The sequence below is a fragment of the Mesoplodon bidens genome (assembly GCF_964165515.1).
Source record: "Mesoplodon bidens genome assembly, chromosome: 7".
NCBI classification, from domain to species: Eukaryota; Metazoa; Chordata; class Mammalia; order Artiodactyla; family Ziphiidae; genus Mesoplodon; species Mesoplodon bidens.
Window position 1 is genome coordinate 103,426,376 of NC_138164.1, and position 15,592 is coordinate 103,441,967.

Below are 15,592 nucleotides of genomic sequence, written 5' to 3' on the forward strand. Positions count from 1 at the left end.
TTTTTTTCAAATAGAGTATTTTTATTATTTTTATTTATTTATTTGGCCATGCCATGCAGCATGCAGGTTATCTCAGCTCCCCGACCAGAGGGATCAAACCGTGCCCCCTGCAGTGGAAGCACGGAGTCTTAACCACTGGACCACCACGGGATTCCACAACCCAATTTCTTTTAACCTCAGCTTGCTCATCTGCTAAATGGGGATGAAAACCGTAGCTCCCTCCCAGGGGCGTTATAAAGACTAGAGCATATAATGTGTATCGAGTGTTTCCCACAGCACTAGGATGGTGGTGAACAGTCAATGAACATTAGCTAGGACAATTACTGCATAAACATTTCATGGGCTAGTACCCAGTACAACCCCCACTGGGAAACGCTACCCCAGACACACCCCACACAGAGCGACTCTGATGAGAAGGTTGAGGCCTGGCCCACCCACAGGCCATTGCTGGTTGCATGCCCCTAGACAGGCACCAGCTTCACAAAGACTGGCCTCCCGGAGGATGAGGATGGCAGTGGCGGGTAAGGAGCAGACAAACTTATAATTCAGCCAGAGGGCCTGGGACTCCTGGCCCAGGGGCTGACTGAATCTGCAGTTCAGAGAGGTTTGAGGAGGCCCAAGTATGGGCCTCACTCAATGAGAGTGACCTAGAATGACTGAGTTGTAAACCCAAGAAATCTTAGAAGTGCCCTTCTGTGACCCTGTTCTGAGGTCCAAATGAGGGGAGAGGAGCTGCAGCACTTTGGTCTGGAGCGCTGAAGACCTAGAGAGGAAGAGCCCCACGCTCTGGGCCTCAGTGCTGGCTGGCTGCCTCCCCAGGTACAGGAACTCCACAGCAGGAAGGGACGTGCACTCACAGCCCTGGGCCAGCAGAAGAAATTCTGCTCTTTCGGGAGCCTGGGGTGGCCCCACTGCATGTTAACGGGTAATTCCGGGGCGCCCACCCCTTCTTCAGGAGTGCCGCCGACCCCTCCAGCCCCGGGCTGCCACCTACCCCAACAATCAGTAACTCTGAAGACAACGTCAGTTCTTCTCAAACAGTTTAATAGCAAATAAACAAAGGAAGGTACCACACTTGGCAGATACAAAATGACTTTTTGTCCGTGTGTCTGTGCAATTAAAACAGATTTAGGTTCCCCATTGGGACAAAAGGAAAAACACACAGAAAAGGAAGGAGATTCCTTTTAGACACATACTCCCTTGCTCGAAACTGGTAACAATTTTTTTTTCTTTTTTAATCCACTACACAAACTCTGTGATCAGGTCAGAAAAGCGACAAGGGCTCTTCTTGCCTTTTTTTTTTTTTTAAACCATTAAAGTAAAACTCATAATTTTCTACATAGTACAACACAAGTTCACACAAAAAAGACATTTTCTTTTGCAAATCAAAACAGGAAAGAAAGGAAAAGCTCAAACAAGGTAAAGAAAAAGCATTTCTACGGCTGAATCACGACTTTGAGTTGATTGAATCCCATTGTTGCTGCAGAACAGACTGTGCGTTTGGTCATAGTGGCAATTTTTTTCTCTTCACATTGTGAAATCACTTTACATTGTTTTCTAGTAGAAAAGGCAAAAAACTGTACAAAACCCCTAGTGTTAAATACAACGTTTGTACCAATAAAAAACTCACACAGGTTTGTCTCCAAAATGTAAAGTTTCTTTTTTTTTTTCTTTTTAAATTATTCACAAAAAGCAGCTGGAAATCAGAAAGGCAGCTGCCGCTCCAGGGTCTCAAATCCATTAAAACCACCACAGAACAATTAAAACAATCAGAGAGAGAAAAGGAAAAGGAAACAACGTCCAACGTTTGGCATTTGGTTTTATCCACAGGTTTTCCCAGAGCTCCTCTTGGAATTGAAAGCAAAATATATTGGCAAACATGGGTTCTGAATACACAGGAAGGGGAGCCTCAGCGCCTTCTGCCAACAGAGGCAGCTCTGTGCAGTCAGACTGTGGGGTGCACGGCAGTCTCGCTCAGGCTGGGGTTCCTGGCCTCTTTCCATCCAATCACCCCTTTGAAGAAATTAAGCAGCCTACCATACACTGGGTCTCCACCTGGCCGCCCTTTCCTTCTAGTAAGAGTGGCTTCAAGCATAACACTAGGCAACCCGCCAGGTCCCAGAGCAGAAACTCTGCCGAGATCCCTTCCTTTATCAACTCCAGCATGGATGATGCTAACAGTGCTTCTACCTTCCCACCCCCCTCCCCCCAGTCCCTCGGCTACCCCTCTCCATCCTTCCCTGGAAATCCTACTTCGCAGCTCTCTCACCCACCAGCAGCTTAGGCCTGGGTGGGATCTATCCCAAACTCCTCCCTCTGCAACCTCTTACCTCCACAGATCCATCGTGTGACCTCTCATCTCCTCTGACCTCTCCCTCTGCCCTTCACATTCTTACTCAAGTCCCTAAGACCCTGAGGCTGGATGGTGCCACAAGAGAGGAGGGCAAGTTCCCCTCAGGGAACCAAGGAACTGGCTTGCCTGGCACCCAGGGACAGTAGCTATTTGGCTCTTCACCCAATTAAAAAACAAAACAAAACAAAAACAAAAACAAAAAAACAAAACCAAACCCGCCCTAAGCCCCACCCCACTAGCTGAGCCAAGAGCCGAGCTGAAGTGAGGAGCCAGTGTGGGGTGGCTGGTGCCCCGGGCTGTAAACAGTGTGAAGACTGTAGTATTGTGCTTGTCACCTAGGAGAAGCGCTGCAGGTGTGCTGCCACTTCGGGCGCAGACGGCCTCCTGCGAGTGGCTAAGAGCGCCCTCCTTCTTCGGCGCTGAGGGTGCTCGCTAGCCTCTCGCCCACCCACAGCCGCCTTCTGAGTTCTACCTCTGCCCCTGTGCCTCTCTGGACCCCCTTCCCCCCCGCCCCTGAGCAGAGCAACCGGCCCCCTGAAGGCCCCGCCGAGACCCGGAGGCCGTATGAGGTGACAGTCTAAGTGCACAGGCGAACGCTCTAAGGGCGAATAGAGGAGAGAGTTGCCACTTCAAAATAAACATAATATATACCATCGTGGGGAAAACTACCCCACGTCAATTTAAAACAGCTTCTTTGAAACCCTTTTAAATCGGTCCGTTTCTGCACAAACTATAGAAAACAGAGAGGCGGAGGTGATATATACGAAGGTGTGAAGAAACAGCAGGAAACATGCAAAACTTGTTTTTTCTGGGCATAATCTTAGTAGGAAAAGAAAAAATTCAAAACAAAAACACAAAAACAATACAAAAACAAAAAAATCAAAGCATCACATTTTGCTGTGGAGACGGCAGGAAGAAGCATGGAGGTGGGCACAGCAGGGCTGAGGGGAAGGGGCCAAAGGGATCTGCAGACTCCCGGCAGGCTTGCTCCAGGGAAGAACCACAAAAGAAAAAGGGCTGGCTGGGGCCCAAACTGCAGCCGGTGGTCAAAAAGGATTCAGGTGTCTTCTGCAGTTGAGAACTCAGAAAAACAAAAATAGGAACACATGCGGTCTCCTCAAGCCCCACAAACTAGATCAGCAAAATGTGCTCAGGAGCCTCAAAGGTTTTAGTGACATCTTTTATTTCATTGTTTACTTCAAAGTTGTCTTTAAAACTAAGCACACAGAGAAACAAAGCCTAGAAACAGACTGGCTGTGTGTTCACAGAAATACAAACACCACGCGGTATGTGCTAGTAGGGCTGCTCTGAAGACAATTACAAAGAATTGGAATCACAAAATCAAGTGGTTATCTTATGAAGTTCTAGAAAAATAGATTTTTTTATATTCAAATGCAAGTTTAAATATTTCCCCTTCAGCAGTCGTTCTAGCAAAACCAATTTGGCAGCACAAAAAAAAAAAGGAAAGAAAAAAGAAAAAACAAAGAAAGAAACAAACATAATAAAAATACACGTCAGCATCAAAGGTCAACACAAGGTCAAAGGTGAGAGTTCAAGCATCAGAGAAGCTGAAGAGACAGGGATTTGGACGATGTACTTGACGCCACATCGACATGCTTTAGGCACAACGATGAACAAACGGCAGGAATCTAGAAAAAAAAACAAACCAGAAAGAGGGAGACCCACTGAGTTACACAGAGCAATACATCTAAACAAAGAGAGAGAGAACAGGAACACTCACTGTTGTACAGCCCTGAAATGAGGAGGCGGGCGGGGTAGGGGCTGGGTAATGACAGGGAACTTTTGCACATGCTAACAATGGACACAGGGAAAAGTCAAAAAAGGACATGGAGGACACCAAGAAAACATCCAACTGCCAGAGACACAGGGAACCTAAGGCTTGGATTTCCCCAGAAGCGCCCAAACACATCCGAAAAGGTCTCTCTGGTGCAGCAGAGCCTCAGCCTCTCCCTCAACTCCTGCTCAAGACTCAGGGAGAAAGTCAAAGTTGCAGGCTGGGCTGGGGAGAATTCTTCAGGGAAGAGGGCCAGGATTTCTCCTCAGTCCTATGGGGATGGCCCTTTGTTCCCAGAAATCCAAGCTCTTAGCTTCCATGCAGGCCCTGGCTGCTCATGTTGGACCCAGGAGACAGTGTCTGGCTGCATTCAAGGCAAATCACTTTCATGATGAAACCCAAGTAAGAAACAGAACTACAGCAGAAAACACACTTATACACGTGAGACCCCCACACAACAGAAAAGGGCTGCTTAAGACTTGACTGCGAGTCTCCACTCTCCGAGCTGACGCTTTCACACCATGAAACTTGTAGGGAAGCAGCTTCTTCACAAAACCATCTTTGGCCTAGGGAGAGAACTGTGCTCAAGGGCAGCACTGCTGTGGGAATTCGCTGGGCGGGGGACAAGAGAACAGAGGGAAGTGGCTGGGATCACCAGCTGGCCGCTGTGGCAGCCCAGGGCCCTGCTGAGGTGCACGCTCCTTTTAGAAACAAGAACCCACAAGCAGGTATGAAACCTCAAAGTGTGGTATCAAAGTGGGCTAATTACACCTTTACCTTTCATGTCAATAGGGAAGGGGTTTCATAAGGTCCCGGAGCCCAGGGCAAATCCGTGTACAAATAATAGTGAACTGGGGGAGGGGGGAGAGAAAGGGAAGAAAGTGGGAAGAAGAGTGGAGTTCTGGGCTTTGGAAAACCCCACAGTGGCCAAGGAGGAAGACAGAACAGGTCAGCGATCACAGCACCGGCAGCACCCTGGGGAGCACAGCTCTCTCCTCCGCCAATTCACAGCATTAACTCCTTCCCCCTCTGGCAGATTAGCTGGGCTGCAAACGGCCACAGAAAGTCAGTAGTTTCAATCATACACAGCACCCTGTGTGTACAACAATCACATTCTGGATTCTACAAAATCCTGGCCTTTTCCAGAGATATAATTTAGGTAATAAATATTCTCCACCCCGGAGCTGTATAAAACTTCTATAAAAATAGAAACGACATTCTTGGTTCCAGCTGGTTGGGATTCAGAACAGCGCCTCCCCAACCTAGCATTTTTTTCTTTTTTTGTTGTCTTTTTTCTTTTTTCTTTTTATTTTTTGCATTTATTTAAAAAATCCCATCATGACCCTGGAAGCCTTTGGAACAGTTTTATCCTTGAAACACAGGACACATTTCTCCCAGTGCGTGGAATTCAAGTTTACGTGGTTCAGCTTAAGAAGTATGTTTCATCATGTTTCTTAGAGGACAACAGACCCAAGTTATCACTATGAGAAGGGAACAGCTGTCCCAGCTTCAATGGGATAATCCAATACCACCAACTACCTGCACAACAGCAAGACAGTCAATCCCTGTCTGTGGCCCAAATGGACAGCATGACAAGGAGAGAGCCCCCATCTGACTTAATAGCAAACCAACCCCTTTAATCTCACCTCTGCTGCTAGGGGTCAGGACTGATGTCTGTGAGGTTTAAGATCCCAGGGACCCGGCCCCTGGCCTTGGCTAAGATCGTATATTAACAGGGCCACCTCTGCCCAGGTACACATTCCCAACAGCGTGTCCCTTCTGGCTCTCCACCCCCGCAGCATTTCCGGGAGCAGAGGCAGAGCCCAGAGGCTGTGTGGGTCACAGGCAAGGGCTGCAGTGAGACCTGTGGGAGGCAGCAGGGAGCTAACTGTAAGCACAAGGACAAAAACGAACAAGGTGATGCTGAGGTAAATGAACACTAAATCCATATGGAGGTTGTAAACGTCCTGTTGTCTCCTCTGTCGACAAGAGCAGAAGGTGGGGCTGGAGCGGGCAGAAGAGGGGCCTGCCTCCGTTTTGACACTACATCTGGGACATCTCAACCAAGGAGGCAAACATGGATTTCTTAATCCTTTTAAGTACTGAGTGCTGGCCACTGGTAAACGCAGCACTGGCTTAAAGGGACCTTAGGATTCAGGTACACCAAGAAGCAGGCTCCTCCTCCCCCAGCTTGATGGCTTTTGATCACTCTGCTCAGGAGAGGTGCTCCCTTCAACTAGATGCTGTAAACCCTTCTTGGATCTACCCTCGTGAGAAACCTGTGGCCGGGGATGGAAGAGACATTCCTTGCTGTGGTCAACTATAAAGAAGAGACCAGACAGTGTCTTCCCCAGAGGGCTTCTTTAAAGGGACCTGGTAGAAATGGGCCACGGTCTAATAGTTTGGTGTTGAAATAAACTAAAAACGACCTCTTTGACCGGCTGCTGCTTCCTAACAGCCACCAGCCAGGAGGGCAGGGCCAATCCAACACCAACGGCTGGCTGGGAAAGCTGATAATGGGTGATATATCCCTGCTTTTTGCCTATGTCAGGCTAATTTAACAGGTGCTTTATTTCCAGAGAATTGTTAGCCCCTTCTTAGGAAAGAGGGGCAGAAATCCCAGACAAGAATCTAAAAAATAGGTGGCAAGAACTCAGTATTTCCACAGAAGGCAGCTATGGAGGAGTTTTAGCCTCCAGCTCCCGGGGCTGCTGGGTGTCAAGTCACTGTCACTCTCCAAAGCCAACCCCACCTCCTCCACCCCCTAAAAGCTCTTGGATGTCAGTTCTCATTTCACCCACTCTCGTGCTCAGGAAGATTCTGGGGGTCATTTTTTTGTTTCGCTCAGTCCTCTCTCTTTGGGTAGTTTGGGGCAAATTCCGACCTTCTTCTTTAATGTTTCTCCACTCCCCCTCCCCCACCCCAGGGCAGTTTGATGTTGGTCCTTCTCAACACACTGGTTACAAACACAGCAAACTTTTAAATAAAGGAAAAAAACTCAGGATATGGCACCTAAACTCCAAAGTAAAACACTGGAAACCAAAGCACAAACTTGTCCTCTGTACGAAGCGAAATTCCCACAGAAGGCAGTAGCCGAGTCTTCAGGGCAAGCTGTGCCTGCGAGAGTGGCAGGGATCAGGGTCCAGGGCTGTCAACACACAGCCTTAGGGCTTCGAATCATTAAGGGTGCTCCTCCCCCACTTACCAGAAGACCCTCTCACTCCAGTCTCAGAGGGGAGCACGCTCAGTAGGGCTTGCTGTCATTCTTCGAACGTTTGAGCTGCACTTTAAGCCGCTTCATGCCAATCTGAAAGCCGTTCATGGACTGGATGGCAGCTTGAGCCGAAACAGGATTGTCGTAACTTACAAAACCTGTGTGTCCAAGCAGAAGCCTAGGTGAGGGGCATAACGAGGCAGGAAGGTTCTCAGTCTTCCTTATGCAAGAGATACCTTATGAGCTTAGTCTCAAATCCCAATTTTTCTCAGCAGGGACAAGAATTCTTGAAATTATATCACATGAAATAAATCAGGTTCCTAACAGTAGCAGTTGACATCTACACAGTACCTTAAAGTTTTTTTGGCCAAGCCATTTTCCATACATTATTTTTACCTCTGGAGTGACAGTGTGGGTAGAAATCATCATTCCCACTACAGAAATGAAAAAACTGAGGCTCAAAACGAGGTAATGTAACCTGCCAAAGGCTAAGTTAAACTATAAACTCAAACTCAGCTCTTTCTGCTATCAGCCCCTTCTCTTTCTTTCTAGCTGGTAAAAATACTTAACCCTCCCGACACCAGAAGAAACACCAACATACCAAAACACTTGCTCAGGTTTGTCTGCTTGTCTATGAAAACCTTGGCAGACACGACATTCCCAAAGGGCATAAACATCTGCAGCAGGTCCTGGTCTCCGAACTCCTGGGGCAGGTGGTAGATGAACAGATTGGCTCCTTCTGGACCTTCAAAATCCCCATTGATTGAACAGGTCAGTGTCAAGCACACTCATCCCCTGCACCGACTCTCATTTCCACCTATGTTAAAACTCTCAGCATCCCAACAAACAGAAATTCACCTGGAGAACTAAACAGATTCTCTAAATACAAAGCAGGGAGCTGAAGGGCGATCCCTGAAACAGGTTCCTGCCCTCTTTCCCGTTCACCATTCCCACGCTCTGTCTCATTGACAAAGGTCAGAATTCGACCTTGTGGGAGGATGGTGTGCTGGGACAGTAAGTAGGCAGATTTGCGTGTGGTGCAATAAAACCAGAGACTACAGGGTTGTAGAGGAACAACAGAAAAGGAGGTAGAGATTATAAATAAAACAGGTTTCAAAGTTGTGCCTAGAAACTATAGGGACAGCAAAGAGATTGGTAATTGCCAGAGGCAGGTGGCGCAGGGACCTACTACAAAGAAACATGAGGGTATTTCTAGGGGTGATAGAAATGTTCTACATCTGTGGTGGCAGTTACGTGCCACCATTTACCATTTACCATTGTGCCTCAGTAAAAACATATTTTTTAAATGTGCCTATGATAAACAACTAAGCTTAAAACTAGAATATGTTTTCCTCTTCAACCATTTACACTCAGTGATTTCCTGACCAAAGAAGAGGCCTTTTTTAAAAAAAATTTTTATTGGAGTATAGTTGATTTACAATGTTGTGTTAGTTTCCGCTGTACAGCAAAGTGAATCAGTTATACATATACATATATCCACTCTTTTAGATTCTTTTCCCATATAGGTCATGACAGAGTACTGAGTAGAGTTCCCTGTGCTGTACAGTAGGTCCTTATTAGTTATCAATTTTATGTATAGTATGTATATGTCAATCACAATCTCCCAAATTATCCCTCCCCACCCCCTTTCCCCCTGGTAACCATGAAGTTTGTTTTCTACATCTATGACTCTTTCTGTTTTGTAAATAAGTTCATTTGTACCATTTTTTTAGATTCCACGTATAAGTGATATCACATGATACTTGTCTTTCTCTGCCTCACTTACTTCACTTAGTATGATAATCTCTAGGTCCATCCATGTTGCTACAAATGGCATTATGTCATTCTTTTTTTATGGCTGAGTAATATCCCATTGTATATATGTAGCACATCTTCAGAAAATCGCAGTCCAGCCAGTCTCCAGCCACCCTGGCCTCCCTGCTGTTGTCAGACAGAACACTGCTGCCTCAGGGTCTCTGCACTTGCTGTTCCTCTGCCCCATTACTCTTCTTCCTCTAGATACATGCATGGCTTGCTTCCTTCCTTCCTTCCTTCAGGTCTTTACTTAAACGTCAACTCAGAGAGACCTCCTTCTCTATATAAAATGCTACCTTTCTGGCACTTTCTATTCCTCCTTCCTGCTCATCATTCTCCAGAGCACCATTTGGAACACCTCATGCTTCTGTTTACTGTCTATCTCCAGAGTTCCATCAGTTCCCCCACTACCACATCCTAGGGCACATAAATGTCCAATTCAGAGCCGGTAAGGATGCACTGCACCAAGGCTCCTTGCTGCTAAAGCAAGAGAGGATACTTGTCTTTTTCCTACATTAGTGCTTAAATCTTGCCAGCTCCTGGTTAAGAAAACCCAGTCATATATGAGCACAGAGATGTTGGCAGCACCTTCTATTCATACAAACCACTTTCAGGCCTCTTTCTGCTTAAAAAGCTTCTCCTGAATTAATACCATTTATGTCAAAGCACACACTTCCCACTCCATCAACCCTTGGGCCATAACTCTTCCTGTCTCATCACCCTTCAGTTTGTCCTCAATTAGGAAAAGCATAGATCAGAAAGTGAGGAAAATGCCAAATGACAGAGCTAAAAGGGACACCTAGACAGAAGATATCCTCTGACAGATTTATAATCCACAGAGAAGACTTCCTAACAAAAACAGACTGCCAGTGCTCGCTTCGGCAATACATATACTAAAACTGGAATGATACAGACAAGATTAGCATGGCCCCTGGGCAAGGATGGCACGCAAATTCGTGAAGTGTTCCACATTTTTGTGAAGTAAGCCGGAAAGAGAAAAGCAAATATCGTATATCAACACATATATGTGGAATCTAGAAAAATGGTACAGATGAACCTATCTGCAAAGCAGAAATAGAGACAAAATGTAGAGAACAAATGTGAGGACACGGTTGGGGGGGCGGGGCAGGGGTGTGGCATGAAATGGGAGATTTGGATTGACATATGTACGCCGCTTGGTATGAAACAGATAACTAGTGAGGACCTGCTGTACAGCACGGGGAACTCTACTTGGTGCTCTGTGGTGACCTGGATGGGAGGGAAATCCACAAGGGAGGGGATATGTGTTTACATATGGCTGGTTCACTTCGCTGTGCAGCAGGAACTAGCACAACATTGTAAAGCAACTACACCCCAGTAAAAAACAAAAACGAACAAAAAAATAGACCGCAGACTGCCAAATGGTGTCAGACACAATAAAGCCAGTATGTTTCTTCACCTAAGAACTGCAGCCCCATCTCAGGAGAGAATACAGAGGTTCTGACCTGAGCCGCATCCAGAAAGCAGACCACAGTTTCTCACTCTACCCTTGACACTGCCAAAGAGAAGTGTTTAAAAAAAAGAGAGAGAAGTGTTGGCCTGACCACCTACATGGCTCTCCGGGGCTTTGCCCTGCTTTTCAGAGCTGGTCAGATGGAGCACCCACCCATGTCCCTGACTCCAGTTTCCCTTGGCACTCACCTTCTTTCTGGCTTCCAGCAGCACCAATACTCTGCTGTGTCAACAAGTTCTGGTTGTACAGAGTGGGGAGCGCCGCTGCAGCATATTGCTGGATCCCCGAGTAGGCCTGCGTGAGGGCCTCCATGGTGCTCCCAGTGCCATTAGAAAGGCCACTGCTGCCCAGCCCACCATTTAAAGCAGCCATCCCTTGGGGTGAGGGTGGGAGGAAGAGCAGGATTAACAGATTGGAAAGACTCAAGTGATGCCAAAGACAAATGCCAAAGTACACCCTTTCATCTCCTTAGCTTCTCCCTGAGGAGGAATATTCCTCTGACTGGTCAGATTTTAGGACACTCACCAGGCCTTGTGGCTAATGGGGACATTCAAAAATGCCACACCCAGGTGCGGCTCTCCCCAATATCTTCTTCCAACCTGTGCGAGAAGTGATACCACTTATACAACTTGCCCCATTTTTTTCTTTGGCTTTGCTGCCATTTTCTCACAAAGAGCTGTAATGTGGTAAAATAAGAGTCCCAGGACTGGAGACTAAAAGGGATACATATAGTCTATGACAAGATGTGGGCAAATCCTATCATCAAAATAGCTGCTAACATTTATTGAGCATGTACTAGTTGCCAGACACTGTACTAAGTAATGTGCTCAGCACTTTACCTATGTTCTCATTTAACTTAATAACGCTCAAAGTATTCTATTCCCACTTCATAGATGAGAAAATGACCTTAGAAAGGTGGTCTTAAGTTACAGGTAGTTAAGGGGCAGAGATGGGATTTAACTCAGGTCTGACTCAAACTCCCATGATCATTTCTAACTTCACTGGGCCACCCCAATCATTCATTCTAACGGCACCCCTACCAGAGTTGTTTAAAATGTGCTATCTGCACAAAGAATGGCTCCATGACATCCAGGGACTGGCCCTCACCTGCCAAGGAGCTGACGTTGAGGCCTGCTGTTGCTCCAGCTAGTGTCTGCAGGGCTCCAAGGGAGGCGATGGGATTGACAGAGCTGCTGCTGCTGGAGCTGGGTGAGGACCCTGCTGTCAGACATCCACGAGTTAAACTCAGACCAACACTTACCTTCTCAGGTCAACAGGAACCAAAGCACAAGTTATGTTACTCAAGTATTCTCTTTATAAAGAGGTTTTTCAGTTACTGATATTTCCCCCCAGCTACTGATTTTGATAACTGTCCCTGCAGGACATAGAAGCAAGTGATGATTACAACAAACTAAAAACTACTAGATTTCTCTTAAGTCAGGAGATGACGTTTGAGGGCTTCCCTAGTGGCGCAGCGGTTAAGAATCCGCCTGCCAGTTCAGGGGACATGGGTTTGAGCCCTGGTCCGGGAAGATCCCACATGCCACGGAGCAACTAAGCCCGTGCGCCACAACTACTGAGCCTGTGCTCTAGAGCCCGTGAGCCACAACTACTGAGCCCGCGTGCCACAACTACTGAGCCCGTGTGCCACAACAAGAGAAGCCACCTTAATGAGAGGCCTATGCACCACAATGAAGAGTAGCCCCCGCTCACCGCAACTGGAGAAAGCTGGAGTGCAGCAACAAAGACCCAACATAGCCAAAAATTAATTAATTAATTAAAAAAAAAAAAAGACATTTGAAAATTTACTGTTCATGATCTGACCCCTTTGGAAATGGGTGTTAACTACTCTCCAGAATGACATACTCCTCTCTTGGGATTCTGCCCAAGGCACACAAGGGCACACTGGCCCCTATTATACATGCTTACCTGAACTGGTGAGTACGCTGAGGGGACTGCTGGATGTAGTGAGAGCATTGGTACCACTTGGTGTGTTCTGAGCTGCACTAGCTGCAGCAGCTAGTGCAGCCAAATTCTGTAACTGCATTGCATTTAACCCTGCAACATCCAAAGCAAGAGATCAGCCAGCAGATAAGGGTGCCTCATATCCACTCCAGCAATGACCGTGCACACTGGCAGAAGGCTGGTCCCAAAGAGGAACTGTCCTAGATACAGGCAATACTACAAAGCTCCAAAAAGATTCAGATCTAACTCAACTCATTCAGAAACTGAACATTTCCTCAGATAACAGATGTCTAATCCAAGAGCATGCCAGCCCAAATGGATGGGCAACTAGGAAACCAGAAAAGAGGGGTGGATTCTGTGTTCTACCATGGAGCCCAGTATCTAAGAGAGCAATGCCAAACCCTGTGGCAGAGAACGAGTCTGCAACTGAGCCCCTCGCTCACACTTTACAGGGGATCTGTTCTCTGCAATGGAGGTGAAAACGCAGAAACGGTAGTAGAGATCCAGAAGGCAATGGAGGAGATGACAGGGGGATACACGTGAAAACAGCAATAGTAGAGAGAACAAAGAAAAAATCACCACCTGAATAGTCGATTAATTATCAGAAAAAGAAGAGAGAAAAAACACTGAGGAAAAGACTTCCAAGTAGAACCTAGGCAACACAGGTAGAAGGAGAGCAAGAAATCTGAACTGCACTGACAATGTGTGGCAAGCTTTTTACTAGATAATGGAAAGGCAGATGGGTGAGGGTGGAGAATTAATGAGAATAAAAAGGCTACAACACAGATTTACAACCTAGCAACTTTTTGAAAACACAGCAAACTTTAAGTCCCTGGGACAAAAATGAACCACTGTCAAACTTTTCTCAATGGCACAATGCAGTTTTCCTAAGATCATCCCTTCCTCAGATGCACCTGCCTATCCCTATCTCGCTGCAGCAGGGCAGAAGCAGGCAGCTCTGGAACGGTCCCCTCCCTGCCTCCTTAACTTTCCTGACAGCCCCTGGCTCAGGTTTGTCTGTGGAGCCTCCTTTTGTTATAAACTCAGGTATTTGCCAATTAAGTTATCTGTGCATGTTAACACCAAAAAAGGTAATTCACCTAAGAAATAACATGTGTAAGACACTAACTGCCTGGGTTCTAGCAGCTTCACGGAAAGCCATGCACATAGAAGCCATCTTAGACTTTTCCTCAGAGAGTCACTGAAAAAGTTACTTTATTGTGGAAATAAAGAATTCCTGCAATTTTCTCCTTATCAAAGTAGTTGCAGATAGTCTGCAGATGCTAACAGCTCTTTTCCATCTTCCTCCTTAACAGAGACTTAAGGGGGTAGGGAGCAGCAGACAACTGCAGAGCAATATGACATCAACAGCTAAAAGAGCCACCTTCTACAGACAAGGTAGTTGAATCCTAGGATGTTCATCTTATGTCAGGTTTATGTAATGAGTGGAAAAAAACTTTTTTTCTGCACAAACGGTAGAAAACCCTCAGACTGTTGTCAGCCGGGTCTGTTGGCTTGGCTGCTGCTGCTCCTCCGCAGCAGTGAAACACTTACCTCCCATTGGGTGGAGGCTGCTCAGAGTGTTGAGGTTCCCAGAGGAGGCAGTCTGCTGAAGGAGCTGCAAATAAAGCTAGACATTACACCAAAAACAGAACAAGAGTGAGAGTGAGGGCTGGTTCTGCATCTGGGGTAACTCTACAGCACAGCAAAGCGAGAGTGCAGAGGCCCCCAGAGAAGAAAGTTAAAGACAAGAACCCAAGCCAACACAACAAAAACAAGGCTTATGACAGCACAGGACAACACAACACAGCTAAAGCCCTGGCCCAGAAGACAGTTGTGTTTGTTGAGTACAAAGCCAAGCTCGAGTCCCTGGCAACAGAATGCAGCACAGCAGAGGACAGAGGTAGAGGAGAGAACTCAACTCAACTCAAGCAGCCATGTAGTCCACTTAGAGGAGTGTCTGCATATTAGTGACTGCCATTTCTAGCTCCTCTCCCAAATTCTCCTTTGTTAGGTCCACACATCCTATTCTGTAACTTGTTCCCACCTGGAGACCTAATTTCTGCTTCAACACAACTATTTAAAATACCAAACCTAACCATTTCAGAGTATTTCTTGGAGTCATCCTTTACCAGCCACAATGAACCTATGACTAGATCAATCTTGTCATAACTAGAATGCTACACATTCATCTAGCCCCATTCATCTCACTGTTGCAGATGACCAAGTGAGTGCTGGATCAGTCCATATCTGTTCAGCGTACATTCTCTTTCAATGGTTGTTCCATAGCAAATAAAACAAGAGGACCTGTCCATGAGCTTATGACCTCCATGACCTTACTCTGTATCTTAGCAAACTGCAACCCTCATCTAACCAACCTGCTGAAACCTTTTGTTCCATTCAAACCCAATCACTGTTCCTTATGAACAGCTGGTATTCTCGTTTCTGGATTCTTTATTCAATCTGTTATTCATTCCCATAAACATCTGACCTGGTTCCTCTGTCATCAGGAATCTCTCTATTCCAAATGTGTTTCAGCAAGTCCACAAACCTCCAGAGGCAGAATGAATAAATGTCCATACACAGAATTTTTACCAGCTTCTGAAAGGAGTCTGCTACTTCAAAGATTAAGAACTAATTGCTCTAGTTCTAAGTCCACATAGTCCAGTACCTCATAATTAATGATGATATACTATCACTTTCACAGTCCATTAGCACTCACATGTCTTCATTTCTGTCTTCTTAAATACCTTGGGCAACGAGTTCAGTCCCAACTGGTGGACTGTGCATATTGTACCAGGCACTTCACTTCCTCCCTAAGTGAGAAGAGCTCTTAGGGAGGGGATCACGTCTAACTGAAACGAAGAGACCACAGCTCTCAACATACACCATCATGTGCTTGCTAGATGTGGCAATGACAACAAAATGGGGGGTCTTCCCTAAAAGAAGGCTCCAAAA

The 15,592-nt window shown here is 46.3% G+C and overlaps 1 protein-coding gene across 22 annotated transcripts in view; it reads right to left on the reverse strand.

The window, feature by feature from the left end:
- Positions 1–1,027: 1,027 nt before the first annotated feature.
- Positions 1,028–15,592, reverse strand: part of CELF1 (CUGBP Elav-like family member 1) — a 74,529-nt gene continuing 59,964 nt past the window's right edge. For 13 of the 22 annotated variants that reach the window (XM_081239152.1, XM_081239150.1, XM_081239151.1 and 10 more), the window contains 7 exons: positions 14,189–14,264; positions 12,599–12,727; positions 11,777–11,890; positions 10,858–11,043; positions 7,964–8,107; positions 7,354–7,520; positions 1,028–4,002 (listed from right to left, as the gene is read on the reverse strand). In XM_081239152.1, coding sequence (XP_081095278.1) covers positions 7,393–7,520; positions 7,964–8,107; positions 10,858–11,043; positions 11,777–11,890; positions 12,599–12,727; positions 14,189–14,264 — 777 coding nt within the window. In that variant the 3' untranslated portion in view covers positions 1,028–4,002; positions 7,354–7,392. The other 9 variants (XM_081239156.1, XM_081239142.1, XM_081239140.1 and 6 more) reach the window with 4 other exon arrangements.